The sequence below is a fragment of the Leopardus geoffroyi genome, chromosome A2 (assembly GCF_018350155.1).
Source record: "Leopardus geoffroyi isolate Oge1 chromosome A2, O.geoffroyi_Oge1_pat1.0, whole genome shotgun sequence".
In the NCBI taxonomy this organism is placed as follows: domain Eukaryota; kingdom Metazoa; phylum Chordata; class Mammalia; order Carnivora; family Felidae; genus Leopardus; species Leopardus geoffroyi.
The window spans coordinates 21,191,448-21,218,181 of NC_059331.1; the positions used below are offsets into that span (position 1 = coordinate 21,191,448).

Consider the following 26,734-nt stretch of genomic DNA (forward strand, 5'->3'; position numbering starts at 1 on the left):
TCTCTATAATTTATTCTTCACTTGTGATTTATACCAAACTGATTTTGCCAGAAGCAAAACGTGAGCCTTTAGTTCCTGTGAGTCTCTGCCATCCTCCAGAGTTTGGCTGACTGGTTTTAATAAACACCAGTGGAGCAAATGAATCTCAGCTTCACTTCAAGAAGATGCATTTCTTTTGACTCAATTGTACCACTCACTGACCCAAGAGTACTAGATCCCATGTTTTCATATAGTGGGTGCTTACTTATATTTACTGATACACTATAGAACAACTATTGTCTGAGTGACAGTTTTCTTCCTTGAGACCCAAGGAGGAGTAAAATAGTTACATGTCACCAATCTGTCCTTTGATTTAAAACGAACTTACCAGCAGAATCTTCCCACAGTCTCTCAATACAGACTATGTGTGGCTGCAGGCTGGCCTCCGCGGGCTCCACGTAGACGTAATCTCCAACATGGTACATGCTGTTCTTAAAGCTGCAGTCCTGGCTGTATGTGCGGTGTAAGCCTGAGAGGCCTGCAGTGCCTGAGGAGTCTTCACTCTTTTCAGCTTCTTAGGTGAAAAAGAAAAAAAGGTTCCCATTCAAAGCATGTTGGAATCAGACATAGGATTCAAACAACACACACTACTACATTTCATTCTTTTCTAGACCTTCAAGGTCTAGTGCCTTTTTGAATTATAACCGTCATTAATTTAAGTAAATCCATAAATAAAGGATCTACAGAATAAAAATAACCACCTTAATAATAAACGCTCAAGACAGTCATTCTGGATAACAATGAAAGGTATAAAGAAGAAAACAGGTAACGTGTAAATCATGTAATCCTGGAAATAATCTCATATGTACTTCCTCTTTATCTTAATGCCTCTGAAAAAATTTTCCCTAAGTTAATATATGGGTATGTCACAATTAATGGAATCTTAGAACTGAGAAAATACAAACATGCATATTATGCAATATAATGTGAACTATACATGTCTACATTAAAGACAGAACTGTGCAGTTCCCCTGAGATTAATGCTTTTCAATAGGACTTATTTTTGTTAAATAATACTTTTTAATGGCTCCCATACAAGCCATCATTTACAAATACCACGGGGTTTTTGTTTTTTAAGATAAAACTGTGCCCACATCTTTGATTACTTCTTTATGGTAATTTTCTATAAATAGGACAGCTAGAAAGAAGCATTTTAAATGTTTTTAAAATGCCTATTCCAAACCAACCCCCCAAATTCTGTACCAATTTAAGTCCCTCACTGTGTGGCTACAGGGTCTGTTTCTCCATTCTCACACTCCAACATTTCTAATTTTTTAAAAGTTTTGCCAATATTGGTGGAAAATGTTATCTAGTATTCGATTAATCAAATGAATCCCTGTAACATATACAAGAAATTCACAAGGTACTTGAGATTATACACCAACAAGAACATGGTCAACTGTACGGAAAAGGACAGAGAGAGTACAAAACCCCCAAATTCTAGAGACAGGAAACAGGATGATAAAACAACTCAGCTGAAAATATGAAAAAGAATGATTTAGAGGGCAGAGTCCTGAGCCATAAAAGACTATTTCTAGGCCTTGAAACTTAATGGTTCTGCCTCGCTGGATTTCAAGATTGCTTGGAATTGAAGGCCCTTTCCCTTCCATTTCTCCTTTTCTCAACGGGAATGTCTCTTAATTATTATTCTATGCATGTCCCATCAATGTATTGTAGGAGCAAAGGACTTGTTTTTGGTTTCATAGGTCCACAGAGGGAGAGGAACTGTGTCCCAGGATGGGTCACACCCACAGCCTCACCTATATACACCAACTTAAATGATTTAATTAAAAAAAATTTTTTTTTAACATTTATTTTTGAGACAGAGAGAGACAGAGCATGAACAAGGGAGGGGTAGAGAGAGAGGGAGACACAGAATCTGAAACAGGCTCCAGGCTCTGAGCTGTCAGCACAGGGGCTCGAACTCACGGACCGTGAGATCATGACCTGAGACGAAGTCGGATGCTTAACTGACCAAGACACCCAGGCGCCCCTTAAATGATTTAAATAATAAGATTGGAGGCTTTTGAGCTCATAAAGCTGATAATATTTAGATAAGATTTTGATACCCGCCAGCAGGGTGTTATTGCAACAAATAACTAAAAAATATGAAGCGACTTTGGAATTGGGCAGTAACAGAAACTGGGAGAATTTTGAGCAGAGCAAAGGCCTCAGTTGCCTTGCATAGACTATGGTAGAGAAACAGACATTAAAGACTTGGCAGTAGAAGGCTCAGGTGGAAATGAAAATGTTACTGGAAAGGGGGTCCTTGTTACACAGTGGCAGAAAGCTTAGCAGAACTATGTCTGCAATTACTTGGATTCTGGCCTCCTGGGCTGATCTTTGGTTATCTTTCTCCTTTGTTCATTTGTTGTTGTTCTACTACCTCTTGAGATTTCTTCCACTTCATCTTCTAATCCTTCTCTAAATGATTCCTTTCTGCTATCATTAAAAATATATATATTTATTTATGTATGTACGTATTTCTTTATTTTTAGGAGAGTGCAAGCAGGCGAGGGGCAGTGAGGGGGACAGAGGACCTGAAGCAGGCTCTGTGCTGACAGCAGTGAGCCTGATGTGGGGCTGGAACTCACGAACTGCACGATCATCACCTGAGCCGAAGTCAGACGTTCAACTGACTGAACCACCTGGGGGGCTCCTCATTAAAAAAATTTTTAAGCGAATCAATTTGACATATATCAATGTGTAAATTTAAGCTGTACAACCAGTTACTTCAATACACTTATATATTGTTGCCACTACAGTGACACTTACCACATTACTTAATCATAGTACAGTACTATTGGCTATATTCACTTTACTGTGCATTAGCTCTCCATGGCTATTTACCACTCCTTACAAGGTTGTACCCTTCAACACCCTCACTCTTATCGCCTCACCCCACTTTATTGTTTTTATTTAAAGGGGACCTTATTTAAAAAAACTTTTTTTTAAGTTTATTTATTTTTGAGAGAGAGAGAGAGAATGCAAGCAGGGGAGGGACAGAGAGAGGGAGAGAGAGAGCATCCAAAACAGGCTCTGCACTGTCTGATGTGGGGCTCGAACCCAAGAACCGTGAGATCATGACATGAGCTGAACTCAAGAGCCAGATGCTCAACCAACTGAGCCACCCAGGCGCCCCTCTGCTATCATTTTTTAAAAACAGTTTCATTGAGGGCACCTGTGGCTCAGTCAGTTAAGCATCCGACTCTTGGTTTCAGCTCAGGTCATGATCTCAGGGCTTCTTCGTCAGTCTGAGCTCCATATCAGGCTCTGTGCTGGCAGTGTGGAGTCTGCTTGGGATTCTTTCTCTCTGCCCCTTCACCATTTGTGCTGTCTCTGTCTCTCTCAAAAGTAAATAAACTTAAAAAAAAAAAAGTTTCATTGAGATATAATTTACACAACATACACATACAATTCCCCTACTTCAAGTGTGTAATTCAGTTTCTTGGTATGTTACTAATTTAAAAAAGTGTGATAATATACCCCATAAAATTTGCCATTTTTTGACCATTCTTAAGCACGTATTTCAGTGGCATTAATTACATTCACAATGTTGTGCAGTCAGAACCACTTCCTATTTACAAAACTTTTCATTTCAAACAGAAACTCTGTAACCATTAAGCACATTTCTCATCCCCACCAGACCCTGGTAACCTCTATACTACTTTCTGTCTCTATGAATTTGCTACTCTAGGTACCTTATGTAAGTGGAATCATACACTATTTGTCCTTTCATGTCTGGCCTATTTCAGTTAGCATAATGTTTTCAAGGTTCATCCGTGTTGTAGCATGTCGTTATCACCATTTCATTACATTTTATGGGGGAATAACACTCTATTGTATGTATATGTACCACATTCATCCGTTGTTAATGGACACTTGGGTTGTATCTGCCTTTTGCCTCTCGTGAATAATGCTGTTCTGGATATTGGTATACAATTATGTGCAGGAGTCCCTGCTTCCAGTTCTTTGGGTATACACCAGGAGTGGAACTAATGGATCACATGGTAATTCAATGATTACCTTGTAAGGAATTGCCAAACTGTTTTGCCATAATGGCGGTACCATTTTACATTCCCACCATCAATGTATAAGGGCGCCAATTTCTCCACATCCTCAACAACACTTGCTGGTTGTTGTTTGTTTGTTTTTTATAACAGCCATCCTAAAAAGAAGTGGTATCTCAATGTAGGTTTGATTTGCATTCCCCTAATGATTAATGATATTGAACATTCTTCATGTGATTACGGCCATCTGTACAATTTCTTTGGAGATGGCAGGTCTATTTCCATACTTTGCCCAGTTTTGAATTGTTTTGTTACAGAATTTACATATCCTGGACATCAGACTCTTATCAGATGTATGATTTGTGAGTATTTTCTCTCATTCTGTTGGTTTGCCGTATTTTCAATTTCCAAGAAATTTTCTGTTCTGTGACTATTCGTTTTTATGGCCTCCTGTTTTTATTTTATGGATGCAGTAGTTTGTCATCTCTCTGAAGGTCTAAATCTTTATCAGTTTTTTTTAATGTTTATATATTATTTATTTATTATTATTATTTTTAATATTTATTTATTTTTGAAAGAGATAGGGAGAGCACAAGCAGGGGAGAGGCAGAGAGGATCTGAAGCAGGCTCTGCACTGACAGCTGAGAGCCCATGTGGGGCTCAAACTCATGAACCCCGAGATCATGACCCGACCTGAAGTCAGATGCTCAACTGACAGAGCCACCCAGGTGCCCCTAAATGTTTATTTTTGAGAGAGAGAGGGAGAGCATGAGCGGGGGAGGGCAGAGAGAGATGGGTACAGAGGATCTGAAGCAGGATCTGAGCTGACAGCTGACAGCAGACAGCCGGGCATGGGGCTCACACAAACCGTGAGATCATGACCTGAGCCGATGTGGGATGCTCAACCAACTGAGCCACCCAGACACCCGTTTTTGTTTTGTTTTTAAAATTTTTCTCCATCTGCCTTGTTTTTTTCCAAGGCCCTTTTTCTCTTTTTGTTTTGTTCTCTATCTTACATCTTAGAGGTTTGCCTTAAATATTTGATCCTATTTAAATTAAGTACCTGCTCCTATTTAAAAGCAAAATACTAAAAAAACTGACTAGAAGCTCTTTATGTACATAATTTTGCCCCACTGACTGATCCATTTCTCAAGAGAAAAATCTCCTGTCTCAAAACTAGAAGCCTGACTGCCAGCATTCTTGGAGCAAAAGAGTTACAAGGGGTCTCACTACTTAGTATAAATCCTCTTATGACCCCCCTCTTCAGAACTGTACCTCTAACCTTTCAGTATGCTGCTGTCTCTCAGACTAGACTCTTGAAGGCAAACAGTCACAGGAAAGGTTGGGAAGTGATCTGGTGGTTGAACTCAAATTTAGAGTTAACTAATCCTCCTGTTTTCAGCACCTCCATTTGTAGAAGTACCTGGTGCTCTAATCCCTGCACCATTCTAGACAGGAATTGGCCTACTTAAGGTCTTCATCTGATGCCAGCACTGAAGCCAGTGTTAGCAAGCTACTCGTACATTTTCTAGCTCCTAAATTCCCATGCCACCATCTCCTTTTCAGTGGTTTCCCTTCTTTTTTTTTTTTTTTTTTTTTTTGAGGGAGGAGAATGCTTTACATTTATGTCTTTTGTTTTGCTTTAAAATCCATTTTCCATCATTTTAGAGGTCTTTTGGGATGTACCAGTAGTAGGCATCTGTACAACCTGCCACATTTAGGTGACAAGTCCTTCATATTGTTTTACTTTTGCTTACTTACCTTTGAGTACTTAGTTCTGGTAGTTAATACAAAAACACAGCTGTCGCTAATTTTGTTTCACCAGATAAAGTGTCAACAAAACTTAAAAAAAAAAAAAAAATCTCAAGTATAAGAAATTTTGTCAGTAGAAACAATGTGAATCGTCCTAAATGTCATACCCATTACAGCACTGGCATTTTCTGTTTTCTCTTTCACTGATTTCCATTCTGATCTTTAGTATTTTTTTTTTTTAACGTTTATTTATTTTTGAGAGAGAGAGACAGAGACAAAGCATGAACGGGGGAGGGTCAGAGAGAGGGAGACACAGAATCTGAAACAGGCTCCAGGCTCTGAGCTGTCAGCACAGAGCCTGACGCGGGGCTCGAACTCACGGACCGCGAGATCATGACCTGAGCCAAAGTCGGCCGCTTAACCGACTGAGCCACCCAGGCGCCCCTGATCTTTAGTATTTCTACTTCAAGTGTGATTGGCTTTTCTTTTGCTAGCTTCTTGAAGTGCAAACGTAGACTTATTTTAGCTCTTTATTCCTTTCCTGGTATATGTATATAAAGCTATAAGTTTCCTTTCACAAACTCCTTTAGCTATATCCCATAAATTTTAATATACTGTGTTTTCATTTGGGTTCAGTTCAAGATTTTCCTAATTGTCCTTGCAAAATCTTCTATGATCCACGGATTATTTAGAAGTGTACTGCTTAATTTTCAAATATTTGGGGATTTTCCAGCTTTCTTTCTGTTGCTGATTTCTAGTCTAATCCCATTGTGTTCAGAAAACTGGGTATGATTTCAATCCTTTTAAATCTTCTGAAACTTGTTTCATGACCTATGATCCATCCTAGATAATGTTCCATGTGTGCTTGATAAGAGTGTGCATTTTGCAGTCCTTGGGTGCAGTGTTTCACATCTCAGTCAGGTCAAGCTGGTTGACAGTCCATCTTAGCTCAGGCTGCTATAAAAAACCTACCACAGCCAGGGTGGTTTAAACAGCATTGATTTCTCATAGTTCTGGGGGGTAAGAAATCCAAGATCAAGGTGCCAGCAGACGTAGTTTCTGGTGAGAAGTCCACTTTCTGGTTCATGGACAGTTGTCTTCTTGCTCTTCACCCCCTTATAATGGTAATGAGCCCATTGTGGTGGCTCCACCTCTATGGCCACATTCAATTACCTCCTAAAGGCCTGACCTCCAAATACATCACACTGGAGATGAGGCTACGATATATGAATTTCGGGGAGACAAACGTTCAGTCCATATTCAAGTCTTCTGTACTTTTTGCTAGTTGGTCTATCAATTGCTGAGAAAAGAGTATTGATTTTTGGTGTACTTGGTCTATCATTGCTGAGAAAGGAGTATTGACTTAACTGCTAAACAATTTCTCTTTTTCCATTATGGTCAGTTTTGCTTTATGTATTTCCAGGCTCCATTGTTAGGTGTATATACATTTATAAATATTATATGTTCCAATGTCCCCACCCTTTTAATATTATGAGATATCCCTCTTTGTCTTCAGCAATATTTCTTCTCTTAAAGTCTATCTGAGGGATGCCTGGGTGGCTCAGTCAGTTAAGCATCCGACTCTTGGCTTCACCTCAGGGCATGATCTCAGAGTTCATGAGTTCGAACCCTGGGTCGGGCTCTGTGCTGCCTGTGCAGAGCCTTCTTGGGATTGTCTCTCTCTCCCTCTTTCTCTGCTCGTTCTCTGTTAGTGCTTGCTCTCTTTCAAAATAAATAAATAAACTTAAAAAAAAAGCCTACTGATGTTAATACAGCCATTCCAACTCACTACAGTTACTATCTGCATGGTGTATCTTTCCCCCTCCTTCTCCTTTCAACCTATTTGTGTTTTCGAATCTAAAATGAGTTTCTTACACACAGCAGAGTTGGATCTCTTAAAATTCAGTCTGTATTTTGATTGGAGTGCTTAGTCTATTTGCAACATGTAATATAATTATTGCTATGACTGAATTCACATCTACCATTTGCTACTTGTTTTTTTTTTTTTACGTCTTACGTTTTTTGTTCCTCTTTTCCTTCCTTACTGCCTTCTTTTAAGCAAGTATTTCTGGTGTACCATTTTAATTCTATGTTGGATTTTTATTGCTATTTGTTTTTAGTGGCATTACAGTATGCATCTTTCACTTATCACCATCTACTTCAGGTTAATACTGACTTGATTTTGTTAAATAGTGCAACTTTGCTCCAAAATAGCTCCATTCCTTTGTGCTACTACTGTTCACATACATTACTTTTATAAATGCTGTAAACCTAAAATTGATGATGTAACTATTTCTTTAAACAATCTAATGTTTTCTAAAGAAATTAAGAGAAGAGAAAAAATATATAGTGTTTTATATTTACCCACATATTTACCATTTCCACTACTCTTCAGTCCTCCTTATGGATTTGAGTCAACCATCTGGTGGTGTTTTCTTTTGGCCTGAAGCTCTTCCTTTAGGATTTCTTATAGGGAAGATCTGGCAGCAATGAATTCTGTTTCTGTTTATCTAGGAATGTCTTATTTCAGCTTCATTTTTGAAAGATGGTGTCACTGGATATACAATTGTTGGTTCAGTTTTTGTCCCTTTCAGCACTTTGAATATCGTGTCACTGCTTTCCGGTTTCCATGATTTCTTATGAACCATTATCATATTTCTGTTTTCTTGGACCTGAGAAGTTTTGCTACTTTCACAGTTTTCTCTTTCAGTAGTTTATGGTGTACCTAGATGTGGTCTCTCTGTGTTCTCTTAGTGCTCTTAGAGCTGTAGGTTAATGTTCTCCATCAAATTTGAAGTTTTCAGCCATTATGTCTTCAAGTATTCCCTCCCGCTTTCTTTCTCTTCCATCGAGACTCCCAATATAAGTATACTAGAATACATGGCATGAGGGTTTGCTCCTAAGTCTGCTTAGCTATGGGTCAGCCAATGATTTAGGTGAAGACTGTCCTCAAACACTTAAAACTTTTAAGGATTCACCTTCCAATGACTGATGTGCATGTGGCTTAGGGGACCCACTCAAAGCTGTAACCAATGTCCAAGGACCGCTTGCATTTTGCTTGCAAAATGGTTCTCCTAGCTCCTTTGCACAGGCATGGTGTCCCAGTCAGCCAAGAACATGTGAGAGCTAGCTCACTCCTCTATGGCTGACTTCCAGGATAGTCCTCACCCTCAACTGTAATGTTGGCCTGTTTATCTCTGCATCGACCACTTTTAGCTGGCAAAGACATCCCCTGCCCATACACTCTCGCCATCCTGAATCAGTACATCTCCTCTGGCAGAAAAGTCGCTGGGTCTTGCAGATAGTCTTATGCTGGTAAATTATTCTCACCAACCAGGTTCCCTTCTCGTCTTTGCATATGCCACTGTTTATGAGAATTTGCTTCAAATCAACTTTGTTTTCCGGCCTAAGGAAAAAAAAGCCCTAAGGAGCAGATGTGATGTTGAAACTAATGTAACTCTCAGAAAATCACATAGTCTAGGTATCTATGTGAACTCAAAATTTACAAGATATGCACCTGAAACTAATGTAACGTTGTGTGTCAACTATGCTCAAAAAAAAAAAAAAAAAAAAAAAAAGACAGCTATCTCATGAAAATAAATAAAAATGATAAAAACTTTACAAGAAATGATCAAATTTTTTCATTACAATAATGCTTCTTATTATTCTGAGTAAAAAAGCTATTTTACCAGGTTTAATATAAATCATTTTTCTTAAACAGAAGCTATTTGCTGCATTTCAGGTAAATTCATTTTGTAGTTTTCAAACATAATGACTTATATTCAACTTCCTTTCTTTTAGCCATGTAAGGATTAAACACCTTGGTTCCTGACACACCTCTTTATGAGATCTTATATCATCTTCTGAAATCATGTAAATAGATGGTAAAAGCAAACAGTCTCTTCTTTTCTGAAGAAATGTGATTTTTTTTTTTTTAAACATTATCTTCTCCCTGACAACCCGGTTAAGGTAGTAACAGCACGGGAACCATTTAAAGATTTACAGCAACTAAGGAAGCCTTAGGACACTACTGAGAGCAGCATTATTTAAAAAGCTACAGAGTGGGGGCACCTGGGTGGCTCAGTTGGTTAAGCGTCCAACTTCGGCTCAGGTCATGATCTCACGGTTCATGGGTTCAAGCCCCGCACCGGGCTCTGTGTGGACAGCTTGGGGCCTGGAGCCTGCTTCTGATGCTGTGTCTTTCTCTCTCTCTCTCTCTCTCTCTCTGCCCCTCCCCCACTCATGCCTTGTCTCTCAAAAATGAATAAACGTTAAAAAAAAAAAAAAAAAAAAAAAAAAGAAAAGCTACAGAGTGAAGTTGGGGGCATGGAGTTTTGGACCTGACCTAAGTTGGTCCATGTCTGGCACACCTTACAAAAGAACACCAGAAATGACTTACACAAAATTCCCTGCATCCTTTTTTCTTTTGCAAGCCCACTTATGGGCAACAAATAAATAAAATAAAATAAAATAAAATAAAATAAAATAAAATAAAATAAAGTAAAATAAAAGTGTACATGTGCGTATGTATGTGTTTTGAGTGGAGGACACTGATTATACAGTGTCCACCTAGGTGGGGAAATCAAATTCAGGAAAAGTTTTATGAACTTTTGCTCTAGGTAAGGTAGTTATTACTTTAGATTTGAAAAGTGGAAAAAAAAAAAGTTCTTTATAAGAACTGGTCTTGCCCTATGTTGGATCAATAACACCCAGTCCTGTCAGACACAAATGGACCATGAGGTGGAAGTTCCATTTGTGTCTCACCAGGTGTGGCTTGGCCACACATACACATGTGCACAGTAACACGGGCCAGTCCCGCCGGACAGACTTGGGCAGTTCAGACACAGCTGTGGGTGAGTGAGGTCCTCTCTCCAACACGATGGCTTCCAGGAATTAAGAACACATCTTTGAGTACCTTCAAATGCCAATGGGCAATCTGAATCTGGTACTTGCTCCTCTTCAAGGAGCACAGTTTGAAAATTATTTGCAATTGAAGGAGAAAAACTTGTAATGAAAGATACCTCTATGAAAATGGCTTCAAAATGTGAAAAAAATCTAGCAACCACATCTTCCAAGAAATCCACGAACAGTCCAACTGTATTTTATACACAGGCAAGCAAGCAAATAAACAAACCAGCACGTGAAAGAAAACTAGTTAATCTGGGAAACGTTCCACAGAGAAACATTAATCCCTTCAAACCTTATTTGAGCCATTCTAAGCAACCTCACGTATGCTGTTAAATCTATTTTCTGCTTCACTGAAATATGACATAATATTCTTGAGGTGGCCCTATTTTTGGTCCACCAAAGTAGTCCAGGACCCGGAGGTTGGTTATATTCAACTTAGCAAAACACCAATGATGGTTGCAAGGCCAGGTTTTCAAACCAGGGTGTCGGATGAACAGTGAACCCTTGGCAAAGACCATTTCCATTTCATTTGCCTCGGTAATAATTCCTGACACTATTGTGTGAGCACAGAAGGGACTCTGGGGATCAAATCCATGCTTCCTGTAGAAGTTAGTGTGTGCCAGACATGGTGAGTGTAGCATATTGATTCTTCTGCAGGTTGCCCACCAACTGCGGTAGTAGGTTCAGGTGGAAGTAGGGCATACTGCTGCCCAGTCACAGATGTGCGTCCAGAAGTAGGCCATGCATGCCACGTCCTCGCGGGGAGGGGGAAGGCAGGCAGCGGCGGCAGAGCGCGGTGCCCCAGCCCTGCACCAGCCCCGTGCCAGTGCTGCGGCCAGCACAACTATTAGCGCCAGCTCCGGCAGGGTGAGGAGCAGCGCGCATGCGTGGCTTGGTGGGCCATGGTGGTGACTCCAGTGAGAGCCCAGAAATGGTCAAATTCTTTTTTTTTTTTTAATTTTTTATTACATTTTTTTATTTTTGAGGGGCAGAGAGAGAGAGGGAGACACAGAATCCGAAGCCGGCTCGAGGCTCCCAGCTGTTGGCACAGAGCCCGAGGCGGGGCTTGAACCCACGAACCATGAGATCATGACCTGAGCTGAAGTCGGACCCTCAACCGACTGAGCCACCCAGGCGCCCCTAGAAATGGTCAAATTTCTAACAAGAGTTCTCACTGTCAAAATATTTCTAAATTCTAGCAAGTGACTCCAAGTAACATTTTTGGGTTGATAAATGAAAATAAAAATTTCCTCCTAGTATTGTGGTTTAACCAAAGTATCATCTACTAATCTGGCCTGAGTCTGCGGGAGGAAAGTCAGTCTACTAAATGACAGGGTAGAGCCTTGATGCACTCACTGCTGAGAATGCTTTCTAGCTCCAGATGGGCTCCTTAGGTTTTATCTCCTCACAATACTAGACTGTTGAGCTCCCACACTTGTGAACGAACGGACTCCGTTCCTGAAATACTAGGATAACAGCTGTGCCACATGAAACTTCCCATTTAACGGTCTGATGACGATAAAATCATTTCTATCAATACATCATTTTGAAAGAGTCAACATTTACACACACAGGATTCATGCCCACAGCTCCCAGTGCGAACCACAACTAGAACACAGTATAACGTTTCCTCATATTTAACAAGATGAAAAGAAACCAACCTCTTTTTTCTTCTTCTCTCTTTAATTTGTCTTCCTCGATTTCTTTTGGTAATTTTTCCTTTTTCTCTTTCTCCACGTCGTTATGCAAGTGCTTCGTGGTATAGCTGAGCGCTGGTGATAGGAGGATCTCCCCATTTTTGCAGAGCTCATCACGGATTTTAATAAAAAACTGCTGCAGCTCCACCGCATCCTCATATATTTCAGAGTCTGTCCTATAAGGGGATCAAGAGTATCCACTGACATACAAGCTGCTTCCTTTACACACCTCGATTACATGTTTAGTTACCAATAATGTTACAGGACATAAGGGTACTTCTGTACAGTAGGGCATCTCCTTGAAAAGTTTTACAACAGAATCTGACGTGTTGTTTGACCTCGAGGAGGAGTCCCATGGCCACCAGTCTGCTTTTCCTTACAGTTTACTCCTTGTACAGCACATATAAAAGAAAAGGCCTCATACGGTTTTTGGGGAGAAATGTGGTGCAAATATCAACTGATTTTGGCAACAGAAGGGGGCAGCCAGAATCAAGGACTACACCGAGCCTCCCCACCGTGTACAGAACTTGTATCTAATCCTTGGATTAATTTTTACTTTCTCTTAATTGAGGGACCAACACATTATATAAAGTGTTAACAGAAGACTTAGGCAGTGTCGGCTTTCTTCTTTTTGAATCTGTATCATCCTTGCCTAAGCTGGGAGGCCTCAGCAAAAATTTCACCCTAAACTGCAAAGTCACGAGGGCATTCACCCTACAACGGCGACAGGCCTCAAAGTCTGTGTTCATGTTAGTTTCCCCAGCAGTAACTACACAATGCTGGGGAATCAGCAGAGACAACATAGTGAAAAAGACAAAAATAATTATCTGTCATACTGAAAGCTTTTTAAAGACTCTTTCTTCATTTACAGAATGAGAGACCTGGGCAAAATCAACTTCAGAATTCAGACTGGAAGAACTTTTATTACTATCTCTATTCCACTGTGGTCTGAGGATCGCTTAAACATAATTCTATTAACTAAGAATCCCAGAGGCTGAAAAATCATTCACAAAGGAAACCACAAAGTCTCAGCAGCATCTACAGAGACATTCTGGTCAGAGGAGTGTGGCAGGTGTAGCAAGCCCAGTGAGCCGCCTGTTGCCACTGACCACTAGAGCATCACGTTTTAGTAAAGCCTCCAGAATGCTTCTCCTCATCAACAAAAGTGAACTGGCAAACAATCTAAAAAACACTGCCAACAATACCCTAAATGCATGTTTCTGGAAAGGTTTTAAAAATTCTTTCAAATTACAGAAATGCTAACACTTGTAGGAAACCAATATAAAAAGTGGTAAAAGGAAGAAATTCCTATGATATCTCGATGCCTGTTTTCTGAATAGATATCTGAAGACTGTTCACTTGACATTAAAATTCATTTTATAATAGCTTACAATTTTAAGTATAAAATTAAAGTGAAAATCCATTTTTGGTAATCCCTGTTAAACTGAAAGGGGAGATTCCTAACTCCATCATGTCATGTTGTCTAGTAAGGAAAGTTCTGTACATAGCCATTAGACATCTGACAGATCTTTCCTGTTTTATTTAAACAAAGTAATATGAACAATTAATTTATTAATCTAAGAGGCTCGGTATTCCCTGTATGCACAAGAACAAAAACTCAAGCTGGCAAAACAAAGAGCTCTTATTCCCTTACTAGTATATAATCTTTATTTGTAATGTAGACATTCAGTAGAATGAAATAATTAAGAGTTTAGGAAGCTCTTACTGCTTCCATTGTCCTGGTCGTCCCAAGTCCCTGTAAGGTAGTCAGAGAACTTAATTCAGGAATACTGCCAGCATATTAGGAAAGCCAGCAGCTAACTGGCATGAGTCAGCGCTGTGCTGTTACAGAGTATTGCTGATGGACAAACCACTGTCCCGAGTGAACTTTTCTACACCTCACTTTTTAGACTCCTTCTATTTCAGGATGTAAAGTCCTAGTTGATACTGGCTGGTAGTGGTAGGTAGGGGTGAGTGTAAAGAAGCATGAACACTGCTAGATATCAACATGGAAATCTAGTGCATATGGACTTCATTAAATTCATGAAATTATGTTTCTGAGAGGTCTTTTTTTCTTAATGTTTTTATTTTTGATAAATAGTGTGCATGGAGAAGGGGCAGAGAGAGAGGGAGACAGAGGATCTGAAGTGGATTCTGGGCTGACAGCAGAGAGCCCAACATGGGGCTCGAACTCACGAACTGTGAGATCATGACCTGAACTGAAGTCGGGAGGGACGCTTAACCAACTAAGCTACCCAAGCGCCCCTAAGATGTCTATCTTCATTACTGGCAAAGTAGATAAAATGATGGTTTATCATTCAACTAAACTGATGCATCTCTACCTCAGCAGCATGGGGTTACCCTTAAGTACTATAAGCAGTCATAAGATGACCTTCATTCGCAAAGATAAAAATGGCTTCCCATAAAAATGGTTTTGCAAAGCTCTGGGCCAAAGAGTGAAACTCCTCACTATATTATATAAATAAATGCACCCTAGACTCTACCTCCCAGGCCTCAAAAGCAAATTATCAATCATGTCAGTAATGGGAGAATGAAAAGAGCTCATTTCCTAGAGATACAAATCTGTTTATTTCTTGAAATTGTCACGTCATCTATATAAGATACACAAAGTTGTTAATGATTTAAGAGACAAATGCACTTTTAGAAGACTCACAGAACTAACCCCAAGATGTAATGGGGATGGGGCAGGGGTGGAGGAGAGGGGTGACTTTAGATTTAAGAACTATTTAAAAAAACTGAGAACAAAAATGAAGTCTAAGCTCCATGAAAGCAGGATTTGTCTGTTTTGTCCATTGGTATATCCTATGTATCTAGAACAGACTTATAACTAGTAGCCACTCAATTAACATTTGTTGAATAAATGAAAATAATGAATGTAGGGGCGCCTGGGTGGCGCAGTCGGTTAAGTGTCCGACTTCAGCCAGGTCACGATCTCGCGGTCCGTGAGTTCGAGCCCCGCGTCGGGCTCTGGGCTGATGGCTCAGAGCCTGGAGCCTGTTTCCGATTCTGTGTCTCCCTCTCTCTGCCCCTCCCCCGTTCATGCTCTGTCTCTCTCTGTCTCAAAAGTAAATAAACGTTAAAAAAAAAAAAGAAAATAATGAATGTAAATTCTGACTGCAAGATGTCTCCCCATCTTTCTCTTCATTTGTATCTCCAATGTTGAACAATAAGGACCATTTCCTACATGTGTCATCACTCAAGGGCCTCTCCAATCTGACCTCCACTTCACCCATCTCTTGAACATATTAGTTTCCTAACCCTATGCCTTTCCTCAGGCCACTTGCCTTATCTGCCTCCCACCCATTCCCTCATTCTTCCCTGATGCCTCATGTCTTTTTTAGAACTCCAGTGCAGAGTTTCTACTCCACTGTCTTTACTACCTATCAAGTTGTTATATGTTGTCTCATGCCTGGAATTATTCTTCCCCAAGCATAGGACCAATCCCAACTGTCAGGCTTCAAGCTCTTAGAGCACAGAGCACAAGCCTTATCATCCATGGCTGGGTTCCATGACTGGTGTCTTGGTGACTGGCTCTGTGGTGGGGAATAAGATGAACCACTTACAAGTTGTGTGACTTTAGGCAACTTCTATAAGTTTAGGTACCACTTCTTCACATGCAAAGTGGGAAGATTATCATCTAGAATGGCTACAAGGGTTAGAGACTATCTACATAAAGTGTTCAGCACGCTTCTTTATAAAGAGCAGGTGCTTAATGGGAAGAGCATACCTTATTACTAATTTTTCTTTCAAAATCCAGAGCAAATGCAGGCTTCACCAGATTCCCCAGCTAGAATTACCTCACACCCAATGCCTAAAAGTCTCCTTTCAGCGTGGTACACTATAAGCTCCAGAAAGGTTTGTATCTTTAGTTTTTTATATTTCCCCAAGTGACTCTAAGAGCAACCAGAAGACATGCCATAACCACTGAACTGAAATTGTTTTAATAATCGATTTATACCAGTGTTATGTGACAAAGATATATTGTAGATCAAAATTAAAAGGGAATTCAAATTTGATGGAAAATTAAACTTGACTGCTTCTTTCAGTGCTTCTAATGCTACAAAAGGCACTTAGAAGTGAGAAATCTGAGATTAAAAAAAAAAAAGAAGCCACCCTTTTAGGAAATGGTGATCAAATTTAAATCAGTCTAACCTCAGATCAAGAACTTAGGGCTATCTGCATTTATTTAAAGCATGCTCGGATTGAACTCAAAGTTTAAAAGAAAATCACAATACGATTTCAATTTATAAGCATTTTATCCTTTAGAAACGTGTTCTGTGAAAGGCTATATTTTAAGAGTTTATGCTTTTCAACAGATCTTCAACTCCGTCCTCTACTCTTTCTCAAAGGTCCTGACCTAGATGATTTAGCAGCGTGACTTCTCTACCCTGTAGCATACACTTGCTCTCTACAAGTTGTGGCAAATTAGAATTCAAAACAGCACCCCACCAACTGGAATCATGTACCTAAGCTAAAATAGTATATCAAAGCAGAATTTTCTTCTGTTTTGTATTTAAATATCACACCTCCTCAAAAAGAAATAGCTTTGAAAACCTACCGATTCATCCTTCTTGCCCTTTCCAAGACTTCAAACATATGCTCTTGAAATAAATCAAGCCGCCGGTAGCGATTATTTTCAACATTCTTTCTAATTATGTCAAAAGTAAGAGGAGGTTTGTTTGGAAAGTTGGGATCCACAGCAGGAATTTCTGCTAAGGAATCACTGTAGCATCTTCCCTCATCATCCTGATGACTCATGACTGACACAAAAAGATTGTGGATAAGCTCTTGAATCAGCAAGGTCACATTTGGGACATGAGAGTCCTCATCTCCCTCCAGGTCTCTCCGAGTTTCAAGCAGGACTTTGTGCAGGACAAGAGCATCTTTGTAGATCAAAGACTCAGGCTCATTGTATGTACACGCATTGTTAAACATCATGACGAAGTCCTCAACCATGGAGTCTATATCTTGGTATTTATTGGCCATCATGTGACTTCGAATTTTTTCCATGTCCATGGGCTTTTTAATGGTCAGGTAGTAGTCAGGCAGCTCAGATCTAGAGGGAAGCCTCAGAAATATGGCACTGAGGCGGCGACCCCTCTTATCAGTATAGTTCTTTACAGCTTCATAGACTTCATTTAGTTTCTGCTGCATTGGAGTCATGTATTTTGATTTTTTAGGAGAAATTCCACTCTTCCTACCTAAAGGAAGAGATTTAATGTTAAATGGGTAAAATGAAATAAATGAACCCAAATTTGTATACAGTTGGTAAAGCATAACCATAACAAAGGGACTACTCCAAATGATTCGTAAAACACAGTTTAATGTATATCTTAGGGACAACAAAAAAACTGGAAAAAAATTTAAACTGTTTTCAGTAATCATTTTTTAGTGAGAGAGTAAGCACTACCATGTTGAGATAGTTGTGAATAAGGTAGAATAAAGCAAATGAATAGCTATGTGGCATTCTAATTCCATCACCTGTAGTACCCCTGAGAACTGAGATTTTTATCACAGTAGGAAAAAAGATACAGATGTTAAAACAGAGAACACTGCATAAAAACCTTACAGCCATAAAGCTCAGTTAAGAGCATCAGTATGAACTTATGATGTATTTTATCTTTATTTTTATTTAAAAAAATTTTTTTTAACATTTATTCATCTTTGAGAGACAGAGAGAGACACAGCATGAGCGGGAAAGGGGCAGAGAGAGGGAGACACAGAATCTGAAGCAGGCTCCAGGCTCCAAGCTGTCAGCACAGAGCGCGACGCGGGGCTCAAACTCACGAACTGTGAGATCATGACCTGAGCTGAAGTTGGACGCTCAACCGACTGAGCCACCCAGGTGCCCCTTGATGTATTTTATCTTTAAATATAAAACAAACACACACAAAATTTCTTATCTCTGTCCACTGAAAATCTTAGAAACAATGACCAATCCAGTATCAGTATAATCCCATGGGGTTTTGACTATAATTTTGAAATACGGATTTCAAATACTGACACCAGTAACTCTTCAGCAAATGGCAGATGCACCGTTGGCATAAGATGAACCTTGTGTATCTTGAAACATGAGATAGTAAAGAATCTATCAATGCCTCCTTACTATGGTCATGTCAAAAGAACACGGCAGCCAGCCTGGGACAACAGGAGCATCAATAAAGGCAACTGCAATGGGTTAAAACACAGCAACATGTCTAAATTTAGTAGTTCTTAATGATATATAAAACTGAAAAAATGAGCTGGGCAAATGTTGGAGGATGTTGGTAAATCAATGCATTATTCTGAAAACTAGTAAGCCAAGGGGGGAGGGGGGCATCTTTTATCCTTTCAAAACAAAAAACCAAACCAAACCAAACCAAAACAAGATGAACAAAAAACTACCAATGGGTAACCAAATTCTGGATGAGGCATAGTTTCTCTACACAGAAGTATTCCAGTTGGTAAATGAGCAAGGAATGATAAAATCACACTATTGCTATTTTATACCTCTTTAATGAATTAAGGTAGTCAGCATCAATAGCTGTTAACACATGGGAGAAACAACCAGCTGTTACAGGGTCACCCAATGAAAGCCCATATACCACCTCTGAAGTTGGTTTCTGTACCAAAAGGAGGGGACGAAGACCAAATCTAATTTAAATCTGATCAAGCCTCTTGCTCCAATTGCCAATGTAAAGGAAATGCCAAGCACACTAAAACACGTTAAACTATAGCAAAGGAACGCAATTAGCAAAACCCAGACTATGGGAAGCTACAGTAAAATCCCAGTTTCTTCAACAAATAAACTGCAAGGCAAAAAAAAAAAAAAAAAGAAAGAAGAGAGGAGAATTTATGGATTAGACGTATCAATCAAATGCAGTATATGGACCTTATTTAGATTCTACCTCAACCAGACACTGCTTCAACCTGTGATGTAATGTATGTATAGAAAACCTATTACGAAGCATCCTTGCTGAACTGAAACTTAATCTAATCAAGCCTCCGGAGTAAATGTTTTTAAGAAATGAGAGGAATAAAGAGGAAAAAGTTAGCTGATATCACAAAGAAGTGAACTGATTAATCCAGAACATGAAAGTGTACAAGAAAGTGATCTAGGAGGGCACCTGGGTGGCTCAGTTGGTTAAGCAGCCGACTTCAGCTCAGGTCATGATCTCATGGTGGGTTCGAGCCCCGTGTTGGGCTCTGTGCTGACAGTTCAGAGCCTGGAGCCTGCTTCGGGTTCTGTGTCTCTCACTCTCTCTGCTCCTCCCCCACTCATGCTCGGTCTCTCTCTTCCTCTCTCTCTCTCTCTCAAAAATAAATAAAAACATTAAAAAGATTAAAAAAAAAGTGGTCTGGTTTTTGAAGAGTCAATGGCTTGACCATAAAAAAAAAAAAGGGAGGGGTTTGCTCTAGGTTAGGCCAGAGGGCATAATGATTAAATAGAACATAAAGAACTTAATTAAGTCCTGATTTGAAGAAACCAACTGTAAAAATACATTTTGTGGGCGCCTGGGTGGCTCAGTCGGTTAAGCGTCCGACTTCAGCTCAGGTCACGATCTCGCGGTCCATGAGTTCGAGCCCCGCGTCGGGCTCTGGGCTGATGGCTCAGAGCCTGGAGCCTGCTTCCGATTCTGTGTCTCCCTCTCTCTCTGCCCCTCCCCCGTTCATGCTGTGTCTCTCTCTGTCTCAAAAATAAATAAATGTTAAAAAAAAAAATTAAAAAAAAAAAAACATTTTGAGACAATCAGTAAAATTTGGAAATTTGTCAGGTATTAGGTGAAACCAAGAAATTGTTTTGTTAGTTGCAATGATTTTATGGATATTTAAGAAAATACCTGCAAATATTAGAGGTACGTACTGAATTATGTAAAAATGAAGTGACATGCCTGAATTTCCTTTAAAATAATTTAGAACAAAAAACACAGAGAGAACAGTGGATATAGGAGATAAGTAAGGCACAACCTTGATAAATGCTGAGTAACAGTACTACTCTTCATATCTGTAGATGTTTGAAATTTTTCATAATACAAAACAGAAATGAAAAGGAAATCAACATTAAAATTTCTTTTCCCTGAGCTTTAAAAAATATATGTATATTTAGTTATTGCTGAATTATCTACCATTTCCTAACTCAACTTATGGAATTATTTCGATTTTTTAAAAACCCTTCTTAAAAATTTTATTTATTTATTTATTTATTTATTTATTTATTTATTTATTTATTTGGGTTATTTGTTTATTTATTTATTTAGAGGGGGGAGGGGCAGAAAGAGAGGGAGAGAGATAATCCCAAGCAGACTCTGCTCTGTCAGCGTAGAGCCCAATATGACGCTTGATCCGAGCTGTGAAATCACGACCTGAGCCAAAATCAAGAGTTAGACACTTAATTGACTGAGCCACCCAGGTGCCCCTTAAATTAATTTTTAAAAGTAATCTCTATACCCAATCTGGGGCTTGAACACATGCCCCCAAGATCAAGAGTTGCATGCTCCACTGAGCTAGTCAGATGCTCCCTAGAATGAATTCTATTTTTATAAGGCACTGTGTCCCTAAAAAGTAAAACAAAGGTTTTCATTTCTGCAAAACTTCTGCATGCTTTTACAATTCCATAAAAAGATAAATCCCTTAACATGAAGGAATCACCACTTAGCAGTAAGTCATACTCGAAACTACTATAATACTTCATTTATAGTAATTTCATATAAAAAACAAGGTCTGTTTGTTTTTCCCCTTTCAGCAAATATACTTCCAAAGAATATTTGACAACACCATTATCATAGGCTTGGTATTTATTTTACTTACATACTGTAAATAAGGCAGAAACCTCTTGTTTAGCCCAATGCTATTAACTGCTTTTGTTGTCTTTTCTCCCCTCAGTTTTTTTGTTTTGCTTTGAATTTCTTTAACATTTATTTAACTTTGGGAGAGAGAGAGAGAGACAGCGAGCGAGCACGGGGAAGGGGCAAAGAGAGAGGGAACACAGAATCTGAAGCAGGCTCCAGGTTCTGAGCTGTCAGCACAGAGACCGATGCGGGGCTCAAACTCATGGACAGTGAGATCATGACCTGAGTGGAAGTCAGATGCTTAACCGACTGAGCCACCCAGGAGCCCCTCCTTCCCTCACAGTTTTAATAAAATCACCATCCACAAACCAACTCAAAAGACAAGTGCAGTGGCTGAGCATCTAATACTTTGAATTCTATGTAGGATCTGCTGCTGGGATTCACTTTTAATTCCAGTAATCAGCAAACAAGCAAACATAAAATACCAAATCTGCCACTACACTCTTGCAGGCATAATAAGTTGGAAAAGTATCTATTCTTACCATTTAAATTTTACAAAATGTCCACAGCATTTAAGAAAGTTAACAAAACCTCTGACATTATATACTATTCCCCACATGCTTTTCACATTTTAACTACTTAAAATATAGAAGAGAGTGCTTGAGGGGAAGAGAAAAAACTCCATGCTGGAAGTGTCAGTCCAAACATATTCACCAATAAATTCAGTATTATCTCAGTGAATCAGTACTATCCTTGACAGACTAAACTGAAAAACAAAGTGTGAGGCTGCCTTACTCAGCTTGAGTTTGGGAGAAGCCACGTCATCATCATCAGGCAGTGGGCCCAGCTCTTTCCTTTTATCCTTGAGTAACTTTTCCAGGATATGCGCATCGTTGTACACCTATATTCCATAAATATATTTAAAATTATTTTCTAAAAAATGTTCTATTGAAGTATAACATGCATCTATAAAGAAGTTTTAAAGACACAGGTTAGCATAGATGAGAACTAAAGAAATAAAGCTTGAGATCACTACAGAGTAACAAAATCGCATCTTTGAGGGGTGGGCCTCAGCCTCAAATGGTTTGTTGTTTAAGCTTTCCAGGTGATTCTAATGTGCAGACATGCATGCTACAGTTTCAGAACTATTGCAGTAGAATCACTGCAAGTTTTTACAGAACTTCTGAAACATATTTACGTGTGTTGCTTTTTTCATAAATCTCTCTCCCACTGGACCCTCAAGGTAGCTGACTTAGCTCAATGGGAATTAAAACTGAAAAATATCTGATAGACAGTAATAGCTCAAATATTGTTAAATGGCATTTAATATCAGTCTGAATTCACAATGTAGACTCTGATCTGTGAAAAGCAACAATCCCTGCTTGGGACTGCTCTCTGAAGACTGAGCCAAGGGTGGTAATATGTAGCCAAGAACAAGGTTATTCACCTAATGGCCACACCCCAACAGCTATATCCCCGTGACTCTCCACAGAGGCTCCCCTGACCGCCACCACAGCAGAGAGGCTGAAGGAATAAATGCTCTCTCTTCTTTGGCTACTTTTCTTAAGGGTGGCTTTTTTCTCAATCAGTAGCAGACAAGTGGCAAATTCGCCAATGATACTAAGGAGAGTGTAAACCCCTATGATAGGGGGTTTGATCACAAGTACCCTCAATGCCTAGTTTATTTTGTAAGAGCAAAAGAAAAGAAATACATGATTTTAAAGTTATTTTATTTCTGGGAGATTTAATGTAGACAAAGGAAATTCGAAAAGTATATGCACTCTCACCCATGTTCAGTGCATTATTTACCATAACCAAGGTATGGAAGCAAACTAAGTGTCCATCAATAGGTGAATGGATAAAGAAAACACACGTGCGTGCACACGCATGCATGGGGAGGGAGAGGGAGAGGGAGTGGGGGAGAGTATTATTCAGCCATAAAAAAAAAAAATGAAATCTTGTCCTTTGTGACAATGTGGATGAACCCCGATGGCATTATGCTAGTTGAAATAAGTCAGACAGAGAAAGACAAACACCGTATCATCTCACATATGTGTAGATTCTAAACAAACCAACCAACCAAAAACCCAAGTTCATACAGAACAGATCAGTGGTTCGCAGAGAGAGGGGGTGGGGATAGGTGGAATGGATGAAGGGGGTCAAAAGCACAAACTTCTAGTTAGAAAATAAGATATAGTGTACAGCATGGTGACTAGTTATTAAAACTGTAGTGCATATCTGAAAGCTGCTAAGAGAGTAGATCTAAAAGTTTTCACCACAAGAAAAAAAATTTTGTAACTATGCATGATGACAGATGTTAATGAGGTTTACTATAATCACATGGCAATATATACAAATACAAAAGCATTATGTTGCACACTTGAAACTAATATAATGGTATAGGTCAATTAAATTTCAACAAAAAATAAAGAATGTGAAATAAAAAAACAAAAGAATATATCCTAGTTATACTGATAAAGAACTGAAAATCAAGATGCTTCATAACAAAATCAATGATTTAGAGGTACATTTATGAATATATCTTAATTCTTATATGACCATACCATTTTGTGGACTCTACCTGGAGAAGTATGTTATTGAGGGTAGTAATAATGAGGAAAGATTTTAATGTCACTGGTTTTCATTTGAATGCTTATTTGAACACCAGGCACCATGCTACATGCTCTGTGTACATTCTCTCATTTAAATCCTATGATAACCCTGTTGGAAGTACTATTATTATCTCCACTGCACAGATGAGGAAAATGAAGCTTAGAGAAGATAAGTTACTTACATGGGCTTTGGAAGAGCAGAATTCAAATTTGGGATGTCAAACTACATAGTATAAACTTTTAACCTATACAGTGTACTGTCTCCCATTTTAAACAATTAAGAAAAGACAAAGTATTAAGCTACTCATTGAGAAGAGTAACCTGAGTGAGGCTTCTAGATCTGGTCTCTCAAGATGCATTACTCTACCAGCACCCAAAAGAAAACGTGCCTCCTGCAGGATTCCTACACATTTTTTACCTGGGAGCCCTCCTCGTTGTAATGCCTGGCATTCCGGAACATCAGCTTCATGTCTTCTATCATTCCCTCTTCCCCTGCGTATTTGTCATTGCGGATGTTATGTTCAATTATTTTCAAGTCCATTGGCTCCAATATGATTTTATAATAATCAGGATAGTCCTTTTTGGATGGTTTAACCATAAATAGATCACAAAGTCTTCTGCCTGAACCTGGCTCACGAGCTTCAAGAACAACATTGAATAAGATTTTCATTCGCTGCTTTCTTATGTTCTTTTTACTGTTGAGGTGGGAGGTAGAAAAGGGGAGAAATGAGAAGAGGTTCAGTTTTCTTTATACAGGGATGAACATGAAATGAAACAAACTAAACTTGTGGGAAGGTGCTTTATAATGATCATAATTTACTGATTACATGTGCCACAAACACAGTAAACATGCTGGAAGCTATAAGCAAATATTAGGAGAATTTCCAAATAGTTAAAATTAAAACAGTGACTCTAGTAGGAGCAGCCAATGAACACCAGACAAACCTGTTTAAAATATTTATGAAATGCAATGCTTAAAAAAAAGCCTTCTCTAACATCCAAAGAAAATGAAACTCTATTATCAGTTGAAATATACTTTTTGTTTTTAAGAACACAGCAAAAGTGGAATAAAACTACTGATTCCCTGCTGTTACTAACAGTCTCACTTCAAAACACCAAAACCAGGGGAGCCTGGGTGGCTCAGTCGGTTGAGTGACCAACTTTGGCTCAGGTCATGATCTCACGGTTTGTGAGTTTGAGCCCTGTGTTGGGTTCTTGTGCTGACAGCTCAGAGCCTGGAGCCTGCTTCCGATTCTGTGTCTCCCTCGCTCTCTGCCCCTCCCCTACTCATGCTCTGTTCTCTGTCTCAGAAATAAACATTAAAAACAAAAAAATATTTTTTTTTTTAAAAGACACCAAAACCAAACACACACACAGAGAATATCCCATCTCTTAAGACAACCACTCTGAGTACCTGCATATCCTGATTACCAGAAAACAAAGGGAGGCTACCTGCAAGACTAGAGTCTCTACAATGCATACAGGTCTCTCCTGCATTTATCCTGTCTAGGGCAGTCCCTGCTCCCTCCAGCTCTGTCAGCATTACTCCAAAATCCCAATCTAGCCTAAGGAATAAATGCTCAGTGGTTCACCTGAGCTCTTGAGAAAATGTTCATCTTGAATGTGAATCCTTGTCTTGTTCTCCAAATTCTCCCTGTGAGATGTGAAACTAAGCCACAAATATGTGTAGTGTGGAACAAAGTCAAGGGGCCACAGGTTAGAACCTGAGTTAAAAAGGAGCCCAAGAGAACAGATAGTCTGTCTCTTAACTGTTGAGGAAACTGGCTCAGAGAGGCTAAATGACTTGCCCAAGGCGAGTGGTCCAGTGAATTATTAGAAGAGATGATTTTCCAGCATGATTTCCGGCCCACTATGTGTATGTTTTCAGGACACTGATAAATTCTACCGAAGCTCAAACCAGCAGTCTCAAGATGAATACTCAGGTAGGTAATAAAATGAAATGATTTATGACTTAATTTCTATTCAACAAATGCTTATAAGGTGCTATAATGTAGTACTTAGAGATAAATATTTTTTTATCTGTTTCCTGTCTTATAAATGGAAGGAAGTGCATTTCTGAAGAAAACTATGTGGCCAAATGGGTCTCCTGGTTCAGTGACTCACTCTACTGTGTCACGATGAGGCCAAAGGCCAGATATTTTCTCTCCCAAGTTCAAAATATGTTTTTTAAAAAAGAAACAAAACCCAATACAGAATAATTAATAGACAAGAAAAGAAATATCCACCTTTAAGTCAAGCTTTTAAAATGTGTCAGAAATGAGGGGCGCCTGGGTAGCTCAGTCACCTTGGTTTGGCTGAGGTTATGTTCTCTTACAGTTTCGTGGATTCAAGCCCTGCATTGGGCTCTGCGCTGGCAGCATGGAGCCTGCTTGGGATTCTCTCTCTCTTTCTCTCTCTCTCTCTGCCCCACCCCCACTCATGCTGTCTCTGTCTCTCTCAAAATAAATAAACTTAAATGTGTCAGAAATGGGAAAATAAAAATAAATAATAAAATGTCAAAAATGCCTATCTTCCAAGCATCATGGAGCTAAGACAGTGTGGAAGTGGTTAGTTAGGAAGGGAAAAAGAACCTGTTTCCTTTGCCTTCACTCAGACTGCTCATTTCCCTTGGGTAATCCTGAATGGCCCCGGGACCATTTCTGCTGTTTTCCCCTCTTAGTACTTTTGTGTCTCTGCATCAGGTAAATGATTGTTAGATATGTTAGAAGTTTCATCCAGTGGGAATTACTTCCTTGAAGAGACATCTGGGGAGAGCCAAGAGTCCTCTTAGTCCAGGACTCTAGCAAGTGGATAATGGAAAGGGAACTTGGGACAGAGCTCCAAGACCACAGAGCTCCACATCTGGGCAGAGATTAGAACACAGATGACATTAACCTTCAGGAAGCCTCTAAAGAAAAATTTCAGAA

At 39.3% G+C, this 26,734-nt stretch overlaps 1 protein-coding gene across 50 annotated transcripts in view; it reads right to left on the reverse strand.

Annotated features, from left to right (window-relative positions):
* Positions 1-26,734, reverse strand: part of PBRM1 (polybromo 1) — a 116,809-nt gene that overhangs the window by 35,191 nt on the left and 54,884 nt on the right. For 47 of the 50 annotated variants that reach the window (XM_045493102.1, XM_045493101.1, XM_045493087.1 and 44 more), the window contains 5 exons: positions 24,226-24,502; positions 21,991-22,096; positions 16,986-17,628; positions 12,371-12,582; positions 368-553 (listed from right to left, as the gene is read on the reverse strand). In XM_045493102.1, the coding sequence (XP_045349058.1) occupies positions 368-553; positions 12,371-12,582; positions 16,986-17,628; positions 21,991-22,096; positions 24,226-24,502 (1,424 nt within the window). The remainder of the gene's footprint in view (positions 1-367; positions 554-12,370; positions 12,583-16,985; positions 17,629-21,990; positions 22,097-24,225; positions 24,503-26,734) is intronic. The other 3 variants (XM_045493080.1, XM_045493113.1, XM_045493118.1) reach the window with 1 other exon arrangement.